Source organism: Cygnus olor (genome assembly GCF_009769625.2).
Source record: "Cygnus olor isolate bCygOlo1 chromosome W unlocalized genomic scaffold, bCygOlo1.pri.v2 SUPER_W4, whole genome shotgun sequence".
In the NCBI taxonomy this organism is placed as follows: Eukaryota; Metazoa; Chordata; class Aves; order Anseriformes; family Anatidae; genus Cygnus; species Cygnus olor.
In genome coordinates, this window is record NW_024429075.1 from 1,277,422 (window position 1) to 1,294,184 (window position 16,763).

General features: G+C 44.5%; 1 protein-coding gene across 1 annotated transcript; it reads left to right on the forward strand.

Annotated features, from left to right (window-relative positions):
* Positions 1 to 1,413: 1,413 nt before the first annotated feature.
* On the forward strand, positions 1,414 to 3,893 carry LOC121062967 (vasculin-like). Its single transcript, XM_040543274.1, has 2 exons — positions 1,414 to 1,516; positions 3,415 to 3,893. Exons 1-2 carry the CDS (start codon positions 1,427 to 1,429, stop codon positions 3,571 to 3,573), a joined length of 249 nt encoding a protein of 82 aa, XP_040399208.1. The 5' UTR covers positions 1,414 to 1,426; the 3' UTR covers positions 3,574 to 3,893.
* Positions 3,894 to 16,763: the final 12,870 nt, after the last annotated feature.

Below are 16,763 nucleotides of genomic sequence, written 5' to 3' on the forward strand. Positions count from 1 at the left end.
CAAAATGTGGTTTGCCCTCCTGGCTGTCAGGGCACACTGCTGACTCACGTTGAACCTATTGTCAACCACCACCCCGGATTCCTTTCTGCTGAGCTGCTCTCAAGCTACTCATTTTCCAGACTGCACCAGTGCCTGGCATTACTTCATCCCTGATGTAGAACTTGGCATTTAGCTTTGTTGAACTTCATGCTGTTGCCGATCACCCAGTGCTCCAGTCTATCTAGATCCCTCTGCAAGGCCTCTCATCTCCCCAGGGTGTCAGCAGCACTTCCCAGTTTAGTATCATCAGCAAACTTGCTGAGGATGCATTCCACTCCTGCATCCACATCATTGATAAAAACATTGAATAGGACTGGCCCAATTGTGCTCTGGGGAATGCCTCTAGTGACTGGCTACCAGCTAGATGTAACCCCATTCACTACAAGCCTTTGAGCTCTACCGTTCAGACAGTTCGTCACCCAGTGTAGCATGAACCTGTTTATCTCATAATTGGACAGTTTGTTCAGAAGGATGCCATGAGGCCAAGTATGAAAGGCCTTACAAAAATCCAGAATGATTACGTCCAATGCTTTCCCTTCACCCACCAAGCAGGTGACCTTATCATGGAAGGAGATCAAATTACTAAGGCAGGCCTTTCCCTTGATGAATCCATGAAGTCATTTACCTTGGATAACTTCTTAGATAAATATCTTGACAATGGAAGTTGGAGTTTAATGGTCTGTAAAGTCCACGGCATGGCAACACTAGATAAGCTTTCAAGAGAAACACTTCATCCACAGCTGAACTTGCATGTGGTCCAAATTATTTTCTCTTTTGCTTTTTTTATTGCTGCAGTTCTGGAGAGCAGCCATTCAATTGAAACAATAGGAAAAACTGAGGTTCTTATTAGCCTGGTTTCCATAAGAGTTTATTTGAAACATCGGGCAGCTTATGCTGAGAGCAGCTATATCTGGGAATGTTGTCAATTGATTAATAAATATCTTGAAGCGATATAACAGGAAACTTAGCTTTTGTTGGTACATTTACTGGATTGGCAGAGGGGGGCAGGGTCTGTTTTGTATGTGAAACCTGATGGCAGGAAATTTAATACTTGGTGTGTGCAAGTGATGGTGCAGATATTTGCTTGAAATTAAGAACGTGTCCTATAGATAAAGTATTACTACTTAGGTTTTGCAGCCCTTTAAATTAAATGTAGTAGCAAAAACAGGGTCAGCTGTGAAGGACCTGAGAACTTCTCAACTTCTGTGCTTTATGTATCTTATGCTTTTAACCTACTTTTATATAAGAGTTTGTTTAAAAATCAAATTATGGACTAATCCATATATTACACATCTTTACCTATTCACGTAGGCAGAGCTTGAAATGTCTGAGTACGTGTAGAAATTCCTTAATATTGTCCTTTTTATTTTAAAGGTTGTTAAAGGAGATGGGCTGGCAGGAAGAGAGTGAAAATGATGAAACATGTGCTCCACTAACAGAGGATGAGATGAGGGAATTCCAAGCCATTAGTGAACAGGTAATGTTAAGTTGATGTTCCATTATGAACTTGCAAGTGGCTACCCTAAATACCTACCTTTTAAGGAGGATCTCCAGTAATTTTGATAGTTAAGGATGATGCCATTTCAGTACCCTTTTTCTTTCCTCTCCTTGCCTTCCTTGTCCTTTCAGAAAAATAGCTGGTTAAAAAAGATATGGGAAGCAGTACTTATTTTAGATGAGGCCTATTCTCAACATATCAAAGAAAGAAGAGAGGATGGGTTCTAATTAGTTTCAGCAGTGCTGGTTACAGGATTGCACGGGCCTTCTAGCTCCTCAGCTCAGCCCAAGGAAAGGGAATTTTCTTTCAAGGTCTTTATGCAGCTTTCTTGGCTTTCTTCACTGGAAATCGAGGAACATATAATTCACTAATAACAGAGTCTGAGCACGCAATCTACAATTGATTTTTTATTTTTATTTTTTGAAGTAGTAGACTGCTGTCTTGGGTTTATGTGGCAAGGTTTTGGTAGCAGGGGGGCTGCAGGGGTGGCCTCTGTGAGAAGAGTCCAGAAGCTGCGCCATGTTAGATAAGAGCCAGTTCCAGCCAGCTCCAAAAGGGACCTGCTGCTGGCCAGAGCCAAGCCAGTAAGTGATGTTGTTTGTGCCTCTGTAAGAGCATATTTAAGAAGAGGAAAATAACTGCTGTGCAACGGCAGCTGGGAGAGCAAGGAGTGAGAAACAGCCCTGCAGACACCAAGGTCAGTGAAGAAGGAGGGGGAGGAGCTGCTCCAGGAGCTGGAGCAGAAGTTCCCCTGCGGCCTGTGGAGAGGACCATGGTGGAGCAGGTTGTCCCCCATGGTGTACAACAGCGGAGCAGATTTCTACACTGCAGTCCGTGGAGGAGCCCATGGTTGAGCAGCAGGTGAAGCTGGCCTGAAGGAAGCTGCGGCCTGTGGAGAACCCCTGCTGGAGCAGACTCCGTGCCAGACCTGTCGCCTGTGGAGAGGAGCCCATGCAGGAGCAGGTGACCTGGCAGGAGCTGCTGCCCGTGAGAGACCCGTGTTGGAGCAGTTTGCTTCTGAAGGATGGACCCCGTGATACAGACCCATATTGGAGCAGTTCTTGAAGAGCTGCTGCCTGTGGAAGCCCACGCAGTATCAGTTTGGGAAGGACTTTATCCTGTGGGAGGGACCCCATGCTGGAGCAGGGGAAGAGAGTGACCGTGAATGAGTAGCAGACACAAAGTGTTATGGACTGACCACAACCCCCATTCCCCATTCCCCAGCACTGCTTGGAGGGAGGATGTTGAAGAAGGTGGATGGGGGGAAGGTGTTTTTAGTTTGCTTTTAGTTTCTCTCTGTTCTGGCCTGCTAGTGATAGGCAATAAATTATATTAATCTCCCTATGCTGAGTCTGTTTTGCCTGTGATGATAATTGTTGAGTGATCTCCCTGTCCTTATCTCAACCCTTGAGCCCTTTGCATTGTATCTTCTTCCCCTTTCCCTTTGAGGAAGGGGAGTGAGAGAGCCGTTGTGGTGGAGTTCAGCTTCCCAGCTGAGTAAAACCACCACAACTGCAGAAAAATGGACTGCATCATGGGAGAGACCATGTGGGAGGAGTCACTGGGGCAAAATGTCTGAGGAAGTAGATGGGAAGAGAGTAAACTCTTGTTCACTTAGCTTAGTATGATTGGAAGCTCTTGGATGCAGGTGGCTGGTTCAGAAGTGAAAGCTCTCAGGTGAATTTTCATTTGTGTGTATATATAACACGTAGTGCTGTGGATCTAATGTAGCCCATAGATGAAGACAGAGAATGTTGAAATGCAACAGGTTGTTGTGTTTTTCTCTCTCTAAATAATTCTTGTTTTGTTTTTTTTTTTTGTTTTTTTTTGTTTTGTTTTGTTTTTTGTTTTGTTTTGTTTTGTTTTTTCCATTTCAGTTACAAAAAAATGGTCTTCGGAAAAACGGCATTTTGAAAAATGGCCTTATCTGTGATTTTAAATTTAGCCCCTGGAAAAACAGCACTTTCCAACCTGCTCTGGAGAATGATGATTCTGAGACAAGCAGCAGTGATACATCAGATGATGATGATGTGTGAAGATTTCTGTAACATCTGTAGATGCTCGTTTTTTTCTCATGAAAATATGGGGATGTATGGTTTAAAACAAATCTTAATTTATGTAGTAACATGCCTCATTAGAGGAAGATTGATGGGACTTCTCTCTGAAGAAAGCAAGAAACATTGTGTTGGGTGTGTTGAACATTGCTATAATTTCTTTGTAAACAAATGTTTTAGAATGAGGACTTGGGTTGACCCAGCATTGACTTTCTTCCTCACTGCAGCATTTCTGACTAGCAATGTGACAATGTAACAAATCAGACTTTCTCATTTAATAATAAAAACAAAAAGAATTGCAATATCATGCAAAGCTTCTGTCTTAGTGTCCAAGTATAGACTTGAAAAAAAAAAAGGGCAGCTTGACACAGTTTTGCTTGTCATTTCTTTCTTACAATGGAAATCCTCAAATCCACTTTGTATGCAAAAAGGGCAATGTAGAGTGCTGTCTAAAATGAGCGAAGTACACTAAAACTCTTTTCCTTAATTGAGCTGTTCTACTTCTTCCACACATAATTGTTCTTTAGCTATTGTAGTGTAGTCATTGTTATTAATGGCAAAAAGACCTGATGTTACGGTTCCAAATTTCTAGAAGTAACCTTTAAATTGAAAGCTTTATGGGTTATTGCAAGACCCAATATGCCACAGTGAATACATTCTTGTGGGAAAATAAGTACTTTGAATTTACTATTCACCGGCAGAAAAATAATTAAACTGACTGGATTTGTCCACTACATGGAAAATAAACTGATTTACAGAGTATTGTCTCAGTGCATAGCATCAAGGGTATTGTTTTTAAATCTAGTAAGTTTTGTTTGCATTTATATTAAATGTACTCTGGCAGGAGTCATTGCATTTCAGAATGACATAAATATATTTTTATCACCAGCTCTTGCTTTGTAGCAGCAGAAGTATGTCTATGCAATAAGCATCTGTTTTGATTATATATTTTCCACAAGGTTGTGCAAACTATGTAGCATTAATCCATGAGCACAACTGCTCTCAGTGATGTCACATACACTTATAGTACAGCTTATATAGACATTCCTCTTCAAGATATTCTTGAATTGCACTACTTTTTATAGTAAGTAATTCACAATTTTAAACTCTAAAGCAAAAATATTTATCAAGATGAGCTTTTGTCCATGTTTAACTTTTTTAGGAAAAACCTTTTTTAATAAGGTGACATCTAACAATTTTGGGCCAAAGATGTAGCGTGTTTTTCTTTTTCCTTTTTATTAGTTTAAATAAGGGGGGTTATTCAGTACATCAGTTTTTTTTTTCCATTTTTTTTCTTTCAACAAACATTCAAATGTTGGTGTAGTTTATTTTGGCACAATGTTTTCAAATATGCCATTTTGTTGTCTAAATTTTAGAGGATAAAAATGTTTGGTTTTTTGAAGAGAAAACTGCTGTATCAGTAATGAAGTCTTTCCTACTTGTATGCCTTAAACATGTGTGGAATAATTGCCTGAGGTGACTTGGAAATTAAACTGATATTCACATTTTAAAGAAAATGTTTTGAAAGGACTGAAGAAGCTTCCAGGGTGGAGTGCAGCTGCACTACATAGAAGTTCCCTAAGCCTCCAACCTTAGATGTTAATCACACTGGGGGAACTTGGTGTGCTAAGAGGAACAGTACGGAGTGTGGAGCGGAGTGGAGACACCGAAGCTAGGCTCTGTGATAAGATGGAAACTTGATTGTTCTTGTGCAGACCGAAACCGATAAACTTCACATTTGCTACCCTGAGCCAACGGCCTGTCATGTTTTTGACAAAATGCTGTACTGTAGTGAACTTTTCTCATTATAATATCATTATAATACCAAAACACACCTCCATCCCAAAAGCTACCCGTCTCCAAGGTGTGACCACCCCTCACTGAGCATGCACTCTGAATTTCTCTGAAACTATACTTTTAAACAAAAGTGAGAAAACTTTGCACCAATCGTAACCAAGATATGTATGACTAGAGTCACTCAAGCTCCACCTAAAAGATAGAAAATAATATAAATTGGCTTAAGAGAGAAAGGTTGTTAGGGAAGATACCATTGTGAAGGATACCTTCTGACTTCTGGGATCAGTTGACGGGCTGAGCCTCTCTTCCTCCCTCATTGGGACGCCTTTGGGTAAGACTTGAACACTTGGTTATACCAAGTGCCTCCCCGGGAAACTTAGAAATCTCTATAGAGTTGCTTTATACCTTCTAACGTGTTTATAGCCAGGCTGTGTTACTCATACTTTTGGTATTTGTATGTGCTTTGCAGACAGTGAATTTATCACCGGCAATCCAAAGAACCTGTGTACCTTTTGCTTTAATAAATTGCACTCACCTTTAACACAACAGAGAAATTGGTGTATTTGGCAGGATTGCCATGGATAAACTGCTGCAAAAATACAAGTGTGCCCCTTCCCAGGTTGGGAAGGAGTGGGCTCAAAAATTTTAGAAAGATGGAGAGACAGGGGTAGAACGCATTAAGCAGTGTCAGGCTGTGCAAAAGATTGGAGTGAAAAAAGGTGAAGGTGTAATTTGTGCAGTATTAGGAGCCTGTTTGTCTTGCACTCAGCAAGAAGCTAAGGAAATTCCTGCTCCCAAACTAATTTCTGATGTGGAATATACAGCTTTAAAATTGGAAAATGTGGTGTTAAAGTCATCATTAGCCTTTGAAAGGGAGACAGGAAGAACATTAGGAATCAGAGTTGCTAAACTTTTGAATGAGAATAGTCATCTTAAACAACTGCTGGAAAGGGTTAATCATCTGTTAGATAAAATGCAACCTTCTGCTCCAGTTAAGCAGGTTCGTAGATTAACGCATAGTGCAGACCCTGAAAGTACCACGCCAGGAGAGCATAACTGCTCCTTAACTGCACGAGCTGCATACTGGGCAGGTGGTATAGATCCCCAGGAGAGAGTGGAACCACTAGAAATTAGAGCCACAGGCTATTCCAACCTGGCTGTAGCAGTACAGAAAGCAGCCTGCATACAGGTGATATATGAAAGAGATGAATTTAGGAAATCCCTGATGTTAGCCCTGTTATAAATGAAGATACAACTCAATCTGAATTTAGCAATATTTATAAAAGGCAAGTAAACAGCACTGGGTGCTCGGGGAGTCTACACTCTACCAACACGCACACACAATTGTCGAACTTTCTAAATATATAGAGCATTGCTTTTACATATTCATAAGAAACCCGAGTACGCCTATACATATGTACAATCAGAAAAGGTATCCATTGAAACATAAACATGGCAAAGTTTTCTGAATTCTGGCAAGTGTTTAACAAACAATCCTTTAAGTCTATTACTATTAATGTCCATGACTGGGGGAGCATAGTTGGAGTTGGTAATCCTGGTTGAAGTGCTCCCATATCTCCCATGACTTCATTAATTTTTCTCAGATCATATAACAGTCTCCATTTTCCATTCCTTTTCTTGATTACAAACGCCGGAGAATTCCAGGGCTAGTCGTGGGAACAATATGTCTCGCTTTAAGTTGTTAAGCAACTCGGCCTTCGGGCCTTATGTATCCTATTCCTCCCGCATCGAAGGGAAACAGATCCGGCTCCTTTTCAGGGCCTATAGGGCCTGGATCAAAAGGAACGTTCGGGTCACCAGGGGGCGTAACAGCAAAGGCCTGCGATGGCAGTAGCGGTGTGGGGGGCCGATGGTGTAGCAGAAGGATCAGTAAACGAGCCCGCAGCTCCCTCACTGTCTGGAAAACCACACATTTCTGATTGTGGTCCCACATGGCTCTTTAAGGCCTCAGATTGCTCGCCAGGTGCCGAGCAATCCCACCGCAACCTTGTCATTTTTAGTAGCAGAGTCCCACACCTTGACCTCAATTTGGTCCCATGTTTCAGGATCATAAACTGTCTGATTGTTAATAAAGGGAATAAGCTGTAAGGTTACCAGGACAGTCTTTGTTTCTAAGGACGTATGATTCCCCATAATGCGCAACTGCTTACCTTCGGCCAGCGAGGGGCAGTTGTGTGCGCGGGTCCGCTTCTCTCAGCTTGAGCTTCCTTCCAGCTCCGGTGCGCCTATTTCCAGCAACTTTCTATACGAGCTTCTTTGAGCAGTTTGCTGAGTTTGGCCGAACCCATCTTCATTAGGCGATCAATGTCCCTGTTCCTGTCCTGGTCCCTGTTCTGTTAGCCTGTCCCTGTTCCTGTTGTTCATGTCCCTGTTTGTTTTCATCATCGAGGACAGGCTCCCTTTTTATACCATTCGCCCCACAGCAGTCCTTTTCCACTAACTCTTCATTGGTCGAACAACTTTGCCCGGCAACCAGCAAACACCCAGCAACTTCCATGCCTTAACGGCTGGAGAACAAGCAACCCGAGACGGCATGGCGTCTCCTGAATCACCCTTCTTTGTTCCCTCTAAACTCTACATTCCTGATGGCCTCATCGTTAAGAGTCTGATGTTATCACCAAACATGGGGCTTGTCGACCCCCATGGCCACACTCCCACATCTCCCCCTTCTTTATTAACATCAACCATCTTCTTGACACGAATTATTACTCCATATATCACAGCCCCTATCGACCCAGCTCAATTAACCCCTCTCATCCGTGGACTCCCTGATTGTCTTAAGATGTTTGTAACAAATACCCAGGATCGCATACAAGCTGTTCATAGGGAAGGTGATTGCGTTTGTAGACAAAATCTGCACTCCCCCATTCCCACCTGGAGTGATATTGCACAAGACATAGATAAGTATGGACGCCAAGTGGACTGGATTAGTTCATCCAGTATTAAGTCCCCAGATCACTCCTGGTGAGTTCGCCAAATCCACAATCAAAATCCCAAATACCCCAAATTCAAAGAGAGGTTCAAACCTAATAAGGAACAGGGTGAGTTGTGGCGTAAGGCCCTAGATTTGGGTGTACCCTGACCAATCTTGCTTGGCATCTCTACGGAGGTTCTCCGTACATTAGTCCAATCTCTGGGTAAGGAAAATATTCCAGCTGGGGAGAATTGCCTAACTGGAAAGCCCCCAACCCATAAGGAAAGTACACCTTCTGCACCAAGCCCAATTGACGAGGCAGGAGCTCAGCAAAAAACCTCCTATCCCCGGGGAGGTCAGTGAGCCACCCTGCTTGGCGGGTATTAGCTGTAATGGGTAAAGCTTTGTTTGTTCATTAAATGTTGCTGATAGGGGGGTTTCAACGGTTGACTGCTTATACCCCCAGTATCCTGTTGAAGGAAAAAAAACAAGTATGGGAACTTCCTGTTAAGTTAACAATTGCAATAGAAACCAGCTCCAAATAAGGGCAAAATGGCATTCCTCCTTGCATGGGAACACACACACCGCAGCAAAGTCACGACCCCAACGCAGAGGAAGACGACGATCTTCATCCTCACGACCACCAGAGGACTGACGAAGACCCCCTAGCAACAGGCCTTGCAGTGTAAGAAGACACCAGGATGTGCCACTAAAAACCCGGAACCACAAGACTATAAATCGAGACTCTGGTGTGCTTAGGTGCGCGCCGTTGGCGGAGCAGGAGACTCCCCGGCCGCCCAGCGCTGTTTTACTTATTGCTGCTTGCTGAATTGCTCAAATAAATTGAAATTCGATCTACCCTACCCACGATGTGTCGGGAATGATTTCTACCAAAACTAGTTTATAACAAATTGGTGCCGTGACTCGGATAGTGGTAGCTTGGCTGGATCCCTCCCAGGGGAGGCGCGCCCCGCTGATTTTGCGGTCCCTGTCTGGAGGTCCCCAAGCCAACGCACCCCTACCGACGAACCTAAAGTTCCAGCGATAAGTAAATAAACAACCGGTAACCCCTTAATCTTTGTGCACGAAGCTCCGAACGAAGACTCAGGAGTGAGTAAGTATAGGCCGGTTATCCGTTCGGTTGGGGTTGGGAAGCCCAGAGTGTGCCTGTGTGAGACGTCCAATCGAGGACGAAGCGAGTGCGGACTCCCTGGTAGTGCGGTTCCCACCTCCCGCGAGGGACTGGGCCACGAACGGGAGGTGAAGACTGTGTGTGTGTGTGAAGGCACTCTGGAAGATGGGACGGAAGAGGAGCAAGTCTTCTGGTCCCATGGGTGGGTCGGAACCCAAGGCTAGGTTGCCCCCGATACCACCGGAAAGCCCGTTAGGGTTAATGATTAAAAATTGGAACAATTACCCCTCTAGGCGGGGTAAGGATAAAGTTAAGATGATACATTATTGTATGGAAGTCTGGGGTGGGAAGCAAATTAGGGGCTCACCCGTTATATTGGCCCGTGTTTGGGTCCTTTGAGGATTGGATCTGTCAGGCTCTAAACCTTTATGTGAATTCAAAGGAGCCTTTCAGCCTAGAGGAGAGTGAGTATGCATCCTTATGGATAGGATCTGAGACCCGAGCCAACTTATACCCATTAAGAGAAAAAGGGGGGAGGAAAAAGAATGAACGGAATGAGGAAGAAGTCCCACTTTCACCCCCCCCCCCCTTATATACCCCCTCCTCCCTCACCTCCAGCCCCCCCCACGGCTCCGGGCTACCATAGTGACTCTGATTCGGCCACGGACACCCCTCGGGGAACTAGACGGGTAACTCGGAGCCAAACTAGAAATCGAGAGGGTGAGGGTAGACTATATCCCCTAAGAGAGGGTGCAATGGGAGGGCCCCAACCCGGTATGGGATACGTCTCCATCCCCCTAAATATAGGAGACGTCAGAGAATTCAAGAAGGAAATGGGAAATCTCTTAGAAGATCCTCTTGGAGTCTCTGAGCGAGTAGACCAATTTTTGGGGCCTAATGTTTACACCTGGGAAGAACTCCAGGCCATTTTAGGTATATTATTCACTGCAGAAGAAAGGAATATGATCCGGAGGGCTGGAATGCGAATCTGGGACCAGTAACACCAGCAGGGTCCTGCGGGAGATCTTAAATGGCCCCTACAGAGGCCTAACTGGAATAACCAAAATGAACAAGATAGGGGTCATATGCAGGATTTAAGGACTATTATTGTACAAGGTATAAGGGAGTCAGTCCCTAGAGGACAAAATATAAATAAGGCCTTTAGTGAACATCAGAAGAAGGATGAAACTCCCACAGAATGGCTGGAGAGATTAAGGAAGAACCTCCAGCTTTATTCGGGACTGGACCCCGGTACACCAGTGGGACAGGCCTTGTTAAAAACGCAATTTGTGGCAAAATCATGGGGGGGATATCAGGCGGAAATTAGAAAAGTTAGAGGATTGGCAGGATAGAGGGATGGATGAACTGCTGAGAGAAGCTCAGAAGGTATATGTGCGAAGAGAAGAAGAGACTCAGAAAAGGCAGGCCAGGATTCTAGTGGCAGCGGTCCGGGAAGGACAAAAAGGGCTCCCCCTTCGCCCAATGGTTGTTCCGCTACCACGAAAAAGACCTCCGAGGAGCCAGAGTGATCAGAGGGATCTAAGACAGATAGAATGTTTTTATTGCCTAAAGAAGGGACACATGAAAAAGGACTGCAGAAAACGCTTACAAGATGAGCGAATGTTTAAAGAAGATTAGGGGAGTCAGGGGCTCCATCTACTGCGGACTTCTGGTATAACGGAGCCCTTGATAAAATTGAAGTTAGGTTCCCAGCATCAAGAAGTGGAGTTCCTTGTGGACTCTGGGGCAGAAAGATCGACTGTCCAAATGGTACCCCGGGGATGTCAACCTTCCTCGGAGAAATTACAGGTGATAGGAGCCAAAGGAGAGCCCTTTAGGGTCTCAGTAATAAAGGGGGTGAAAATAGAGACCCCAGCCCAAAGTTGCACAGGATCCTTCTTATTAGTACCAGAAGCTGAATATAACCTGTTGGGAAGAGACTTAATGGTTAAGCTAAAAATTAATTTGGAGGTGAAAAATAAAGGAATTGAGGTTAAATTATACGCCCTCACTGTAGAGGACGAGGCAAAAATAAACCCTGAGGTGTGGTATTCTCCCGAATCAGTAGGCCGTGTAGATATTAGTCCCTTTGAAGTCACTATCAGGAATCCCAAGACTCCTATCAGGGTAAAACAATACCCAATGTCTCAAGAAGGCAGGGAGGGGCTGCAACCAGTAATCGAGAGGCTACTACAACAGGGATTACTGGAGACTTGCATGTCACCTCATAACACTCCTATATTACCTATCAAGAAATCTGATGGCTCTTATCGGCTAGTCCAAGACTTGAGGAAGGTCAACAAAAGAACAATAACCAGATTTCCTGTAGTAGCTAACCCACATACCTTGCTAAGCCAGCTGTTCCCAGCGCAGAAATGGTATAGTGTCATAGACCTAAAAGATGTGTTTTGGGCATGTCCTTTAAAAAAGGAATGCAGGGATTATTTCGCCTTCGAGTGGGAAGATCCTGCAACCCATCGGAAACAACAATTAAGATGGACCGTGCTTCCCCAAGGATTCACGGAATCACCATATCTGTTCGGTCAGGCATTAGAACAAGTATTAGAGAACTATGAACCAAATCCTGAAGTAACCTTAGTCCAATATGTGGATGATTTGCTGTTAGCAGGAGAGAGTCAGGAGGCAGTCAGGACAGAACGTATCAAGATACTAAACTTCTTGAGCTTAAAGGGACTAAAAGTATCAAAGTCAAAATTACAGTTCACGGAGGAAGAGGTGAAATATTTAGGACATTGGCTAAGTAAGGGCACTAAGAAACTAGACCCCGAACGAGTGAATGGGATTTTGTCACTACAAGCGTCAAAAAGCAGAAGACAAGTTAGTTAGGCAGCTGCTGGAGTTGTTAGGATACTGTCGACAATGGATTGAAAATTATAGTAGCAAAGTGAAGTTTTTGTATCAGAAACTGGTTGGGGAAGGATTAATGAAATGGAGCCAAAGTGATGAGCAAAGCCTGATAGACTTAAAAATGGATTTAGTGAACGCTCCTGTGTTAAATTTACCCAATGTGAAGAGACCCTTTTATCTATTTATCAACATAAAGGAGGGGACAGCGTTCGGGGTCTTAACTCAAGACTGGGCAGGGAAAAAGAAACCCATGGGAGATCTTTCTAAACTTTTGGACCCCGTGAGTAGGGGATGGCCCACCTGTCTCCAGGCAGTGGTCGTGGCTGCGCTCCTGGTGGAAGAAACGCATAAAATCACCTTTGAGGGCGAACTGAGGGTATTGTCACCTCACAATATAAGGGGGATCCTGCAGCAAAAAGAGTAGTACAATGCGCCCCCCCTCTAGAGATGGCCATACACGGGATCAAACCAGGAGACCAGGTTCTGATAAAATCCTGGAAAGAGACCTCTTTAACTCCACGTTGGGAAGGACCCTACCTTGTTCTACTTACCACAGACACAGCTGTCTGGACAGCCGAGAAAGGATGGACTCACGCCAGCCGAGTTAAAGGACCAATACCGGAGGAACGGTGGAGAGTGACCAGCCAACCCGGAGACTTGAGGCTGACCATGCGAAAAGGGACTGATGAGTGAATTCGTAATCGTATGATCGGTAACCTTCTCTAAGGAATAATAGGTTCACTGTAAACGAAACCGGGAAGTAGGGGAAGGGAAATTCTTTAATGTACCCAGACCCATACATCAGAAGGGTAACGCGCCTAAGGAGGAGTGAGTAACTGGGACTGGGAGTGGCTGGAAGAGGGAAATCGGTACCTAGGCCCCTGAAGATTACCCTTGCTGCCGTGAAGAAAGTGAACCCTGCTGCTTGAGGCAACCAAGTAGGCGGGCGAGGCAGAGGAGTACAACAGTGGCGAGAGTTATTTGGTACCCACCCCTATTTGAGATGATGGAGTCCGGCCGAATAAACCGCCCTAGTACCCACCATAACTCGAAGCCGCCTCCCCAGAATTATAAAAGGACGTTGCCCTTCTGGTGTATGTTGGCGCTACCTCTCCTATTGACTATCCCCTGTCCGGCTGGGGCCGACCAGGGATATTCGCACCAGCCCTTTAAGTGGAGTTTAATTAGGTGGGAGGACCAAGTTATCATTAACCAAGTAACTACGGCGGGTGCACCAAGTTTTCTCACATCCCTTTGTCAACTGGCACCCATAAGCCCGTGTCTGAACCAAATAGGTTTCTACCTCTGCCCCAGCTCGAACCCAGGAAGGGGCCCTGTGGAAATTGATGCAAGTAAGCTACCAGCTGTTAAATGCTACCAACCCTAACCTGACTGAGCGGTGCTGGCTTTGTTATGGGGTAAGGCCGCCCTTTTACGAAGCTGTGGGGGTCAATGAGAAGGCCCGACGGGTAAATGGATCCAATCCCTCACAATGTACGTGGGGGAAAGAGGGTCAGGGCATAACGCTGACCCAAGTGACTGGGAAGGGGAGATGCGTGGGACAAGTCCCACCCGATAAAATGCACTTGTGTGCAAATCAAACTAACATCGGAAGTATAAAGAAACCGGCGGAACGGTTATTACCAGCGAAGGATGCTAGGTGGGTATGCTCAAAGATAGGAGTTACCCCTTGTTTATCCCTGGACTTGTTCGATGAGTCTGTAGAATTCTGTGTTCAAGTAATAATCCTCCCAAAGATAATCTACCACCCAGAGAATTTTATGTATGACAATCAGATCAATCAAGAACACCATTTGACAAAACGGGAACCAATTTCCACACTGACAGTGGCTACCCTAATGGTTTTGGGGGGGGGGGTGCAGGGGTAGGCACAGGAGTTGCTTTGCTAATCAAACAAGGAAGAGAGATCACCTCCCTGAGAGCAGCTGTGGATGAAGATTTAGCCAGAATTGAAAAATCTATCAGTGCTTTAGAAAAATCTATGAGATCGTTATCCGAAGTGGTATTACAGAATCGCAGAGGACTAGATTTATTGTATTTACAACAAGGAGGATTGTGCGCCGCACTCAGGGAGGAATGTTGTGTATATGCTGATCATACTGGGATTGTGAGGGATACCATGACCAAACTTAGAGAAGGATTGGAAAGGAGAAAAAGAGAGCGGGAGGCCCAGCAAAGCTGGTACGAGTCCTGGTATAATCACTCGCCATGGCTCACCACTCTGTTGTCAACAATATTAACCCTAGGACTGACGTTTGGTCCTTGTATCCTTAACAAAGTCATAACCATTGTTAAAGGTAGATTGGAGGCTGCTCATCTGATGCTTATGAGGACAAAGTACGAATCGATAAATGATAGACCCATACTAGAGGAAACATTAATCCTGAGTCAATTAGAACTAAATAGATTTAATGAACAAAATGATACAGAGAAAAAGGGGGGATTGTAATGGGTAAAGCTTTGTTTATTCATTAAATGTTGCTGATAGGGGGGTTTCAACGGTTGACTGCTTATACCCCCAATATCCTGTTGAAGGAAAAAAAACAAGTATGGGAACTTCCTGTTAAGTTAACAATTGCAATAGAAACCAGCTCCAAATAAGGGCAAAATGGCATTCCTCCTTGCATGGGAACACACACACCGCAGCAAAGTCACGACCCCAACGCAGAGGAAGACGATGATCTTCATCCTCACGACCACCAGAGGACTGACGAAGACCCCCTAGCAACAGGCCTTGCAGTGTAAGAAGACACCAGGATGTGCCACTAAAAACCCGGAACCACAAGACTATAAATCGAGACTCTGGTGTGCTTAGGTGCGCGCCGTTGGCGGAGCAGGAGACTCCCCGGCCGCCCAGCGCTGTTTTACTTATTGCTGCTTGCTGAATTGCTCAAATAAATTGAAATTCGATCTACCCTACCCACGATGTGTCGGGAATGATTTCTACCAAAACTAATTTATAACATTAGCAATTCAGTGGCTCTCTGTTGAATACTCTGACCCTACCGTTGCCCTTCCCGTTGGACCCCGAAAAATATTGGTAAACTTTCTCATTGACACCGGGGCCCAAATGTCAATAATTACCCATGAGACAGCACAAACCCCGGGCATAAGACCTGGTCGACGCAGGGTTAAATTCACAGGAATCGACAGTGTGAAGAAAGAATGTCCCACCACAAAAATTTCACTCTGGCTGCCAGAGATATGAAAATTAACCAGGGCAGAAGTATTAGTTGGTGCTGCATACACTAATATTTTAGGATTTGACGTACTGGGTGGATGAACGTGGAAACTCCCAGATGGGATGGTGTGGAGTTTCACGACACATCAAAGGGATTCAGGCACAGTGAGATTGAGTCTGTTACAAGCATCCATACCCTTACCCCGCTCTCAAATCACTAATGTTCGGCAATATCTGTTGCCAGCAGCAGCACTTATGGGGATTGACGGGGTGGTAACAGAATTGGAAGAAAGAGGCATTATTAAAAGGACCCGTTCACCTTACAGTTCACTGGTGTGGCTGGTAAAGAAACCAACCAGGCAATGGCATTTTACCATGGATTACAGGCAGTTAAATGCTAATACCATACCTTGGACTGCCGCAGTTCCAAACATGGCAGAAATAGTGACATTGATACAAGGTGCTGCCCCAAAATGAAAGTCTTCTGTGCATCTACCAATACAATCACCCCAAGCATTATACCAAACCAGGAGAATGTCCTACAGGATTTCACACTGGACAACCTGTGCTGGTAAAAATGCCTCAGACTGGAACAGTAGCAATGGTACCAACTATCCCCCAAAACCTCTACGCATGGGAAGCCAAAGATTGTTCAGGAAAAGTACACCGGATTAGCACTCAGTGGATTTCACCCTCTTTTTAACCCTGCCGGTTGAATACAACCAAGCATATTTTCTTTCCTTTTGTGTTCACAGGAATCCTGAGTGAACTGCATGCAGACAGCTGGAGAATGAAAAATCAGCAGTTTGAAATGATAAAACTATGCTTTACCCTGATGTTAATGCAATCCCCTTTGGTTCATAGCCAAAAAGGCCCAGAATGGCCACGGTCCCAAGCCCACGTTAAATACACTGGAATTAAGGGAACACGTGCCGTCAGGGAAAACTTAAACTTAGCTACTGTGGTTGTGCATGGAGCTGAGGTGTTTCACCATGACATGTCATAATGACCCTTGGAACAATGCATTGTCACGATATAGTGCAAGTGTTGGAACACTGCAAAACAAAAGAACTTAAATCTCTCAACTCTAGCTATACAAGGAGATGAAGTGTTTTCAAAAGATGAATGGAGTTGGAATGACTCTCTTCGGATGGCTGAACTTCAAGCCATTTCAGGACAGACAATACAAATCAGTTGCCTAATAACTAATGGGTCTACTTACAATAGGCTGACTGAAA

Bases quoted from the DNA above. Each gene is read 5' to 3' on its own strand.
- LOC121062967 (XM_040543274.1), top strand. From the start codon at position 1,427: ATGGGCTGGCAGGAAGAGAGTGAAAATGATGAAACATGTGCTCCACTA. The intron at 1,517-3,414 runs GTAATGTTAAGT...TTTCCATTTCAG, and splicing joins TCCAAGCCATTAGTGAACAG to TTACAAAAAAATGGTCTTCG.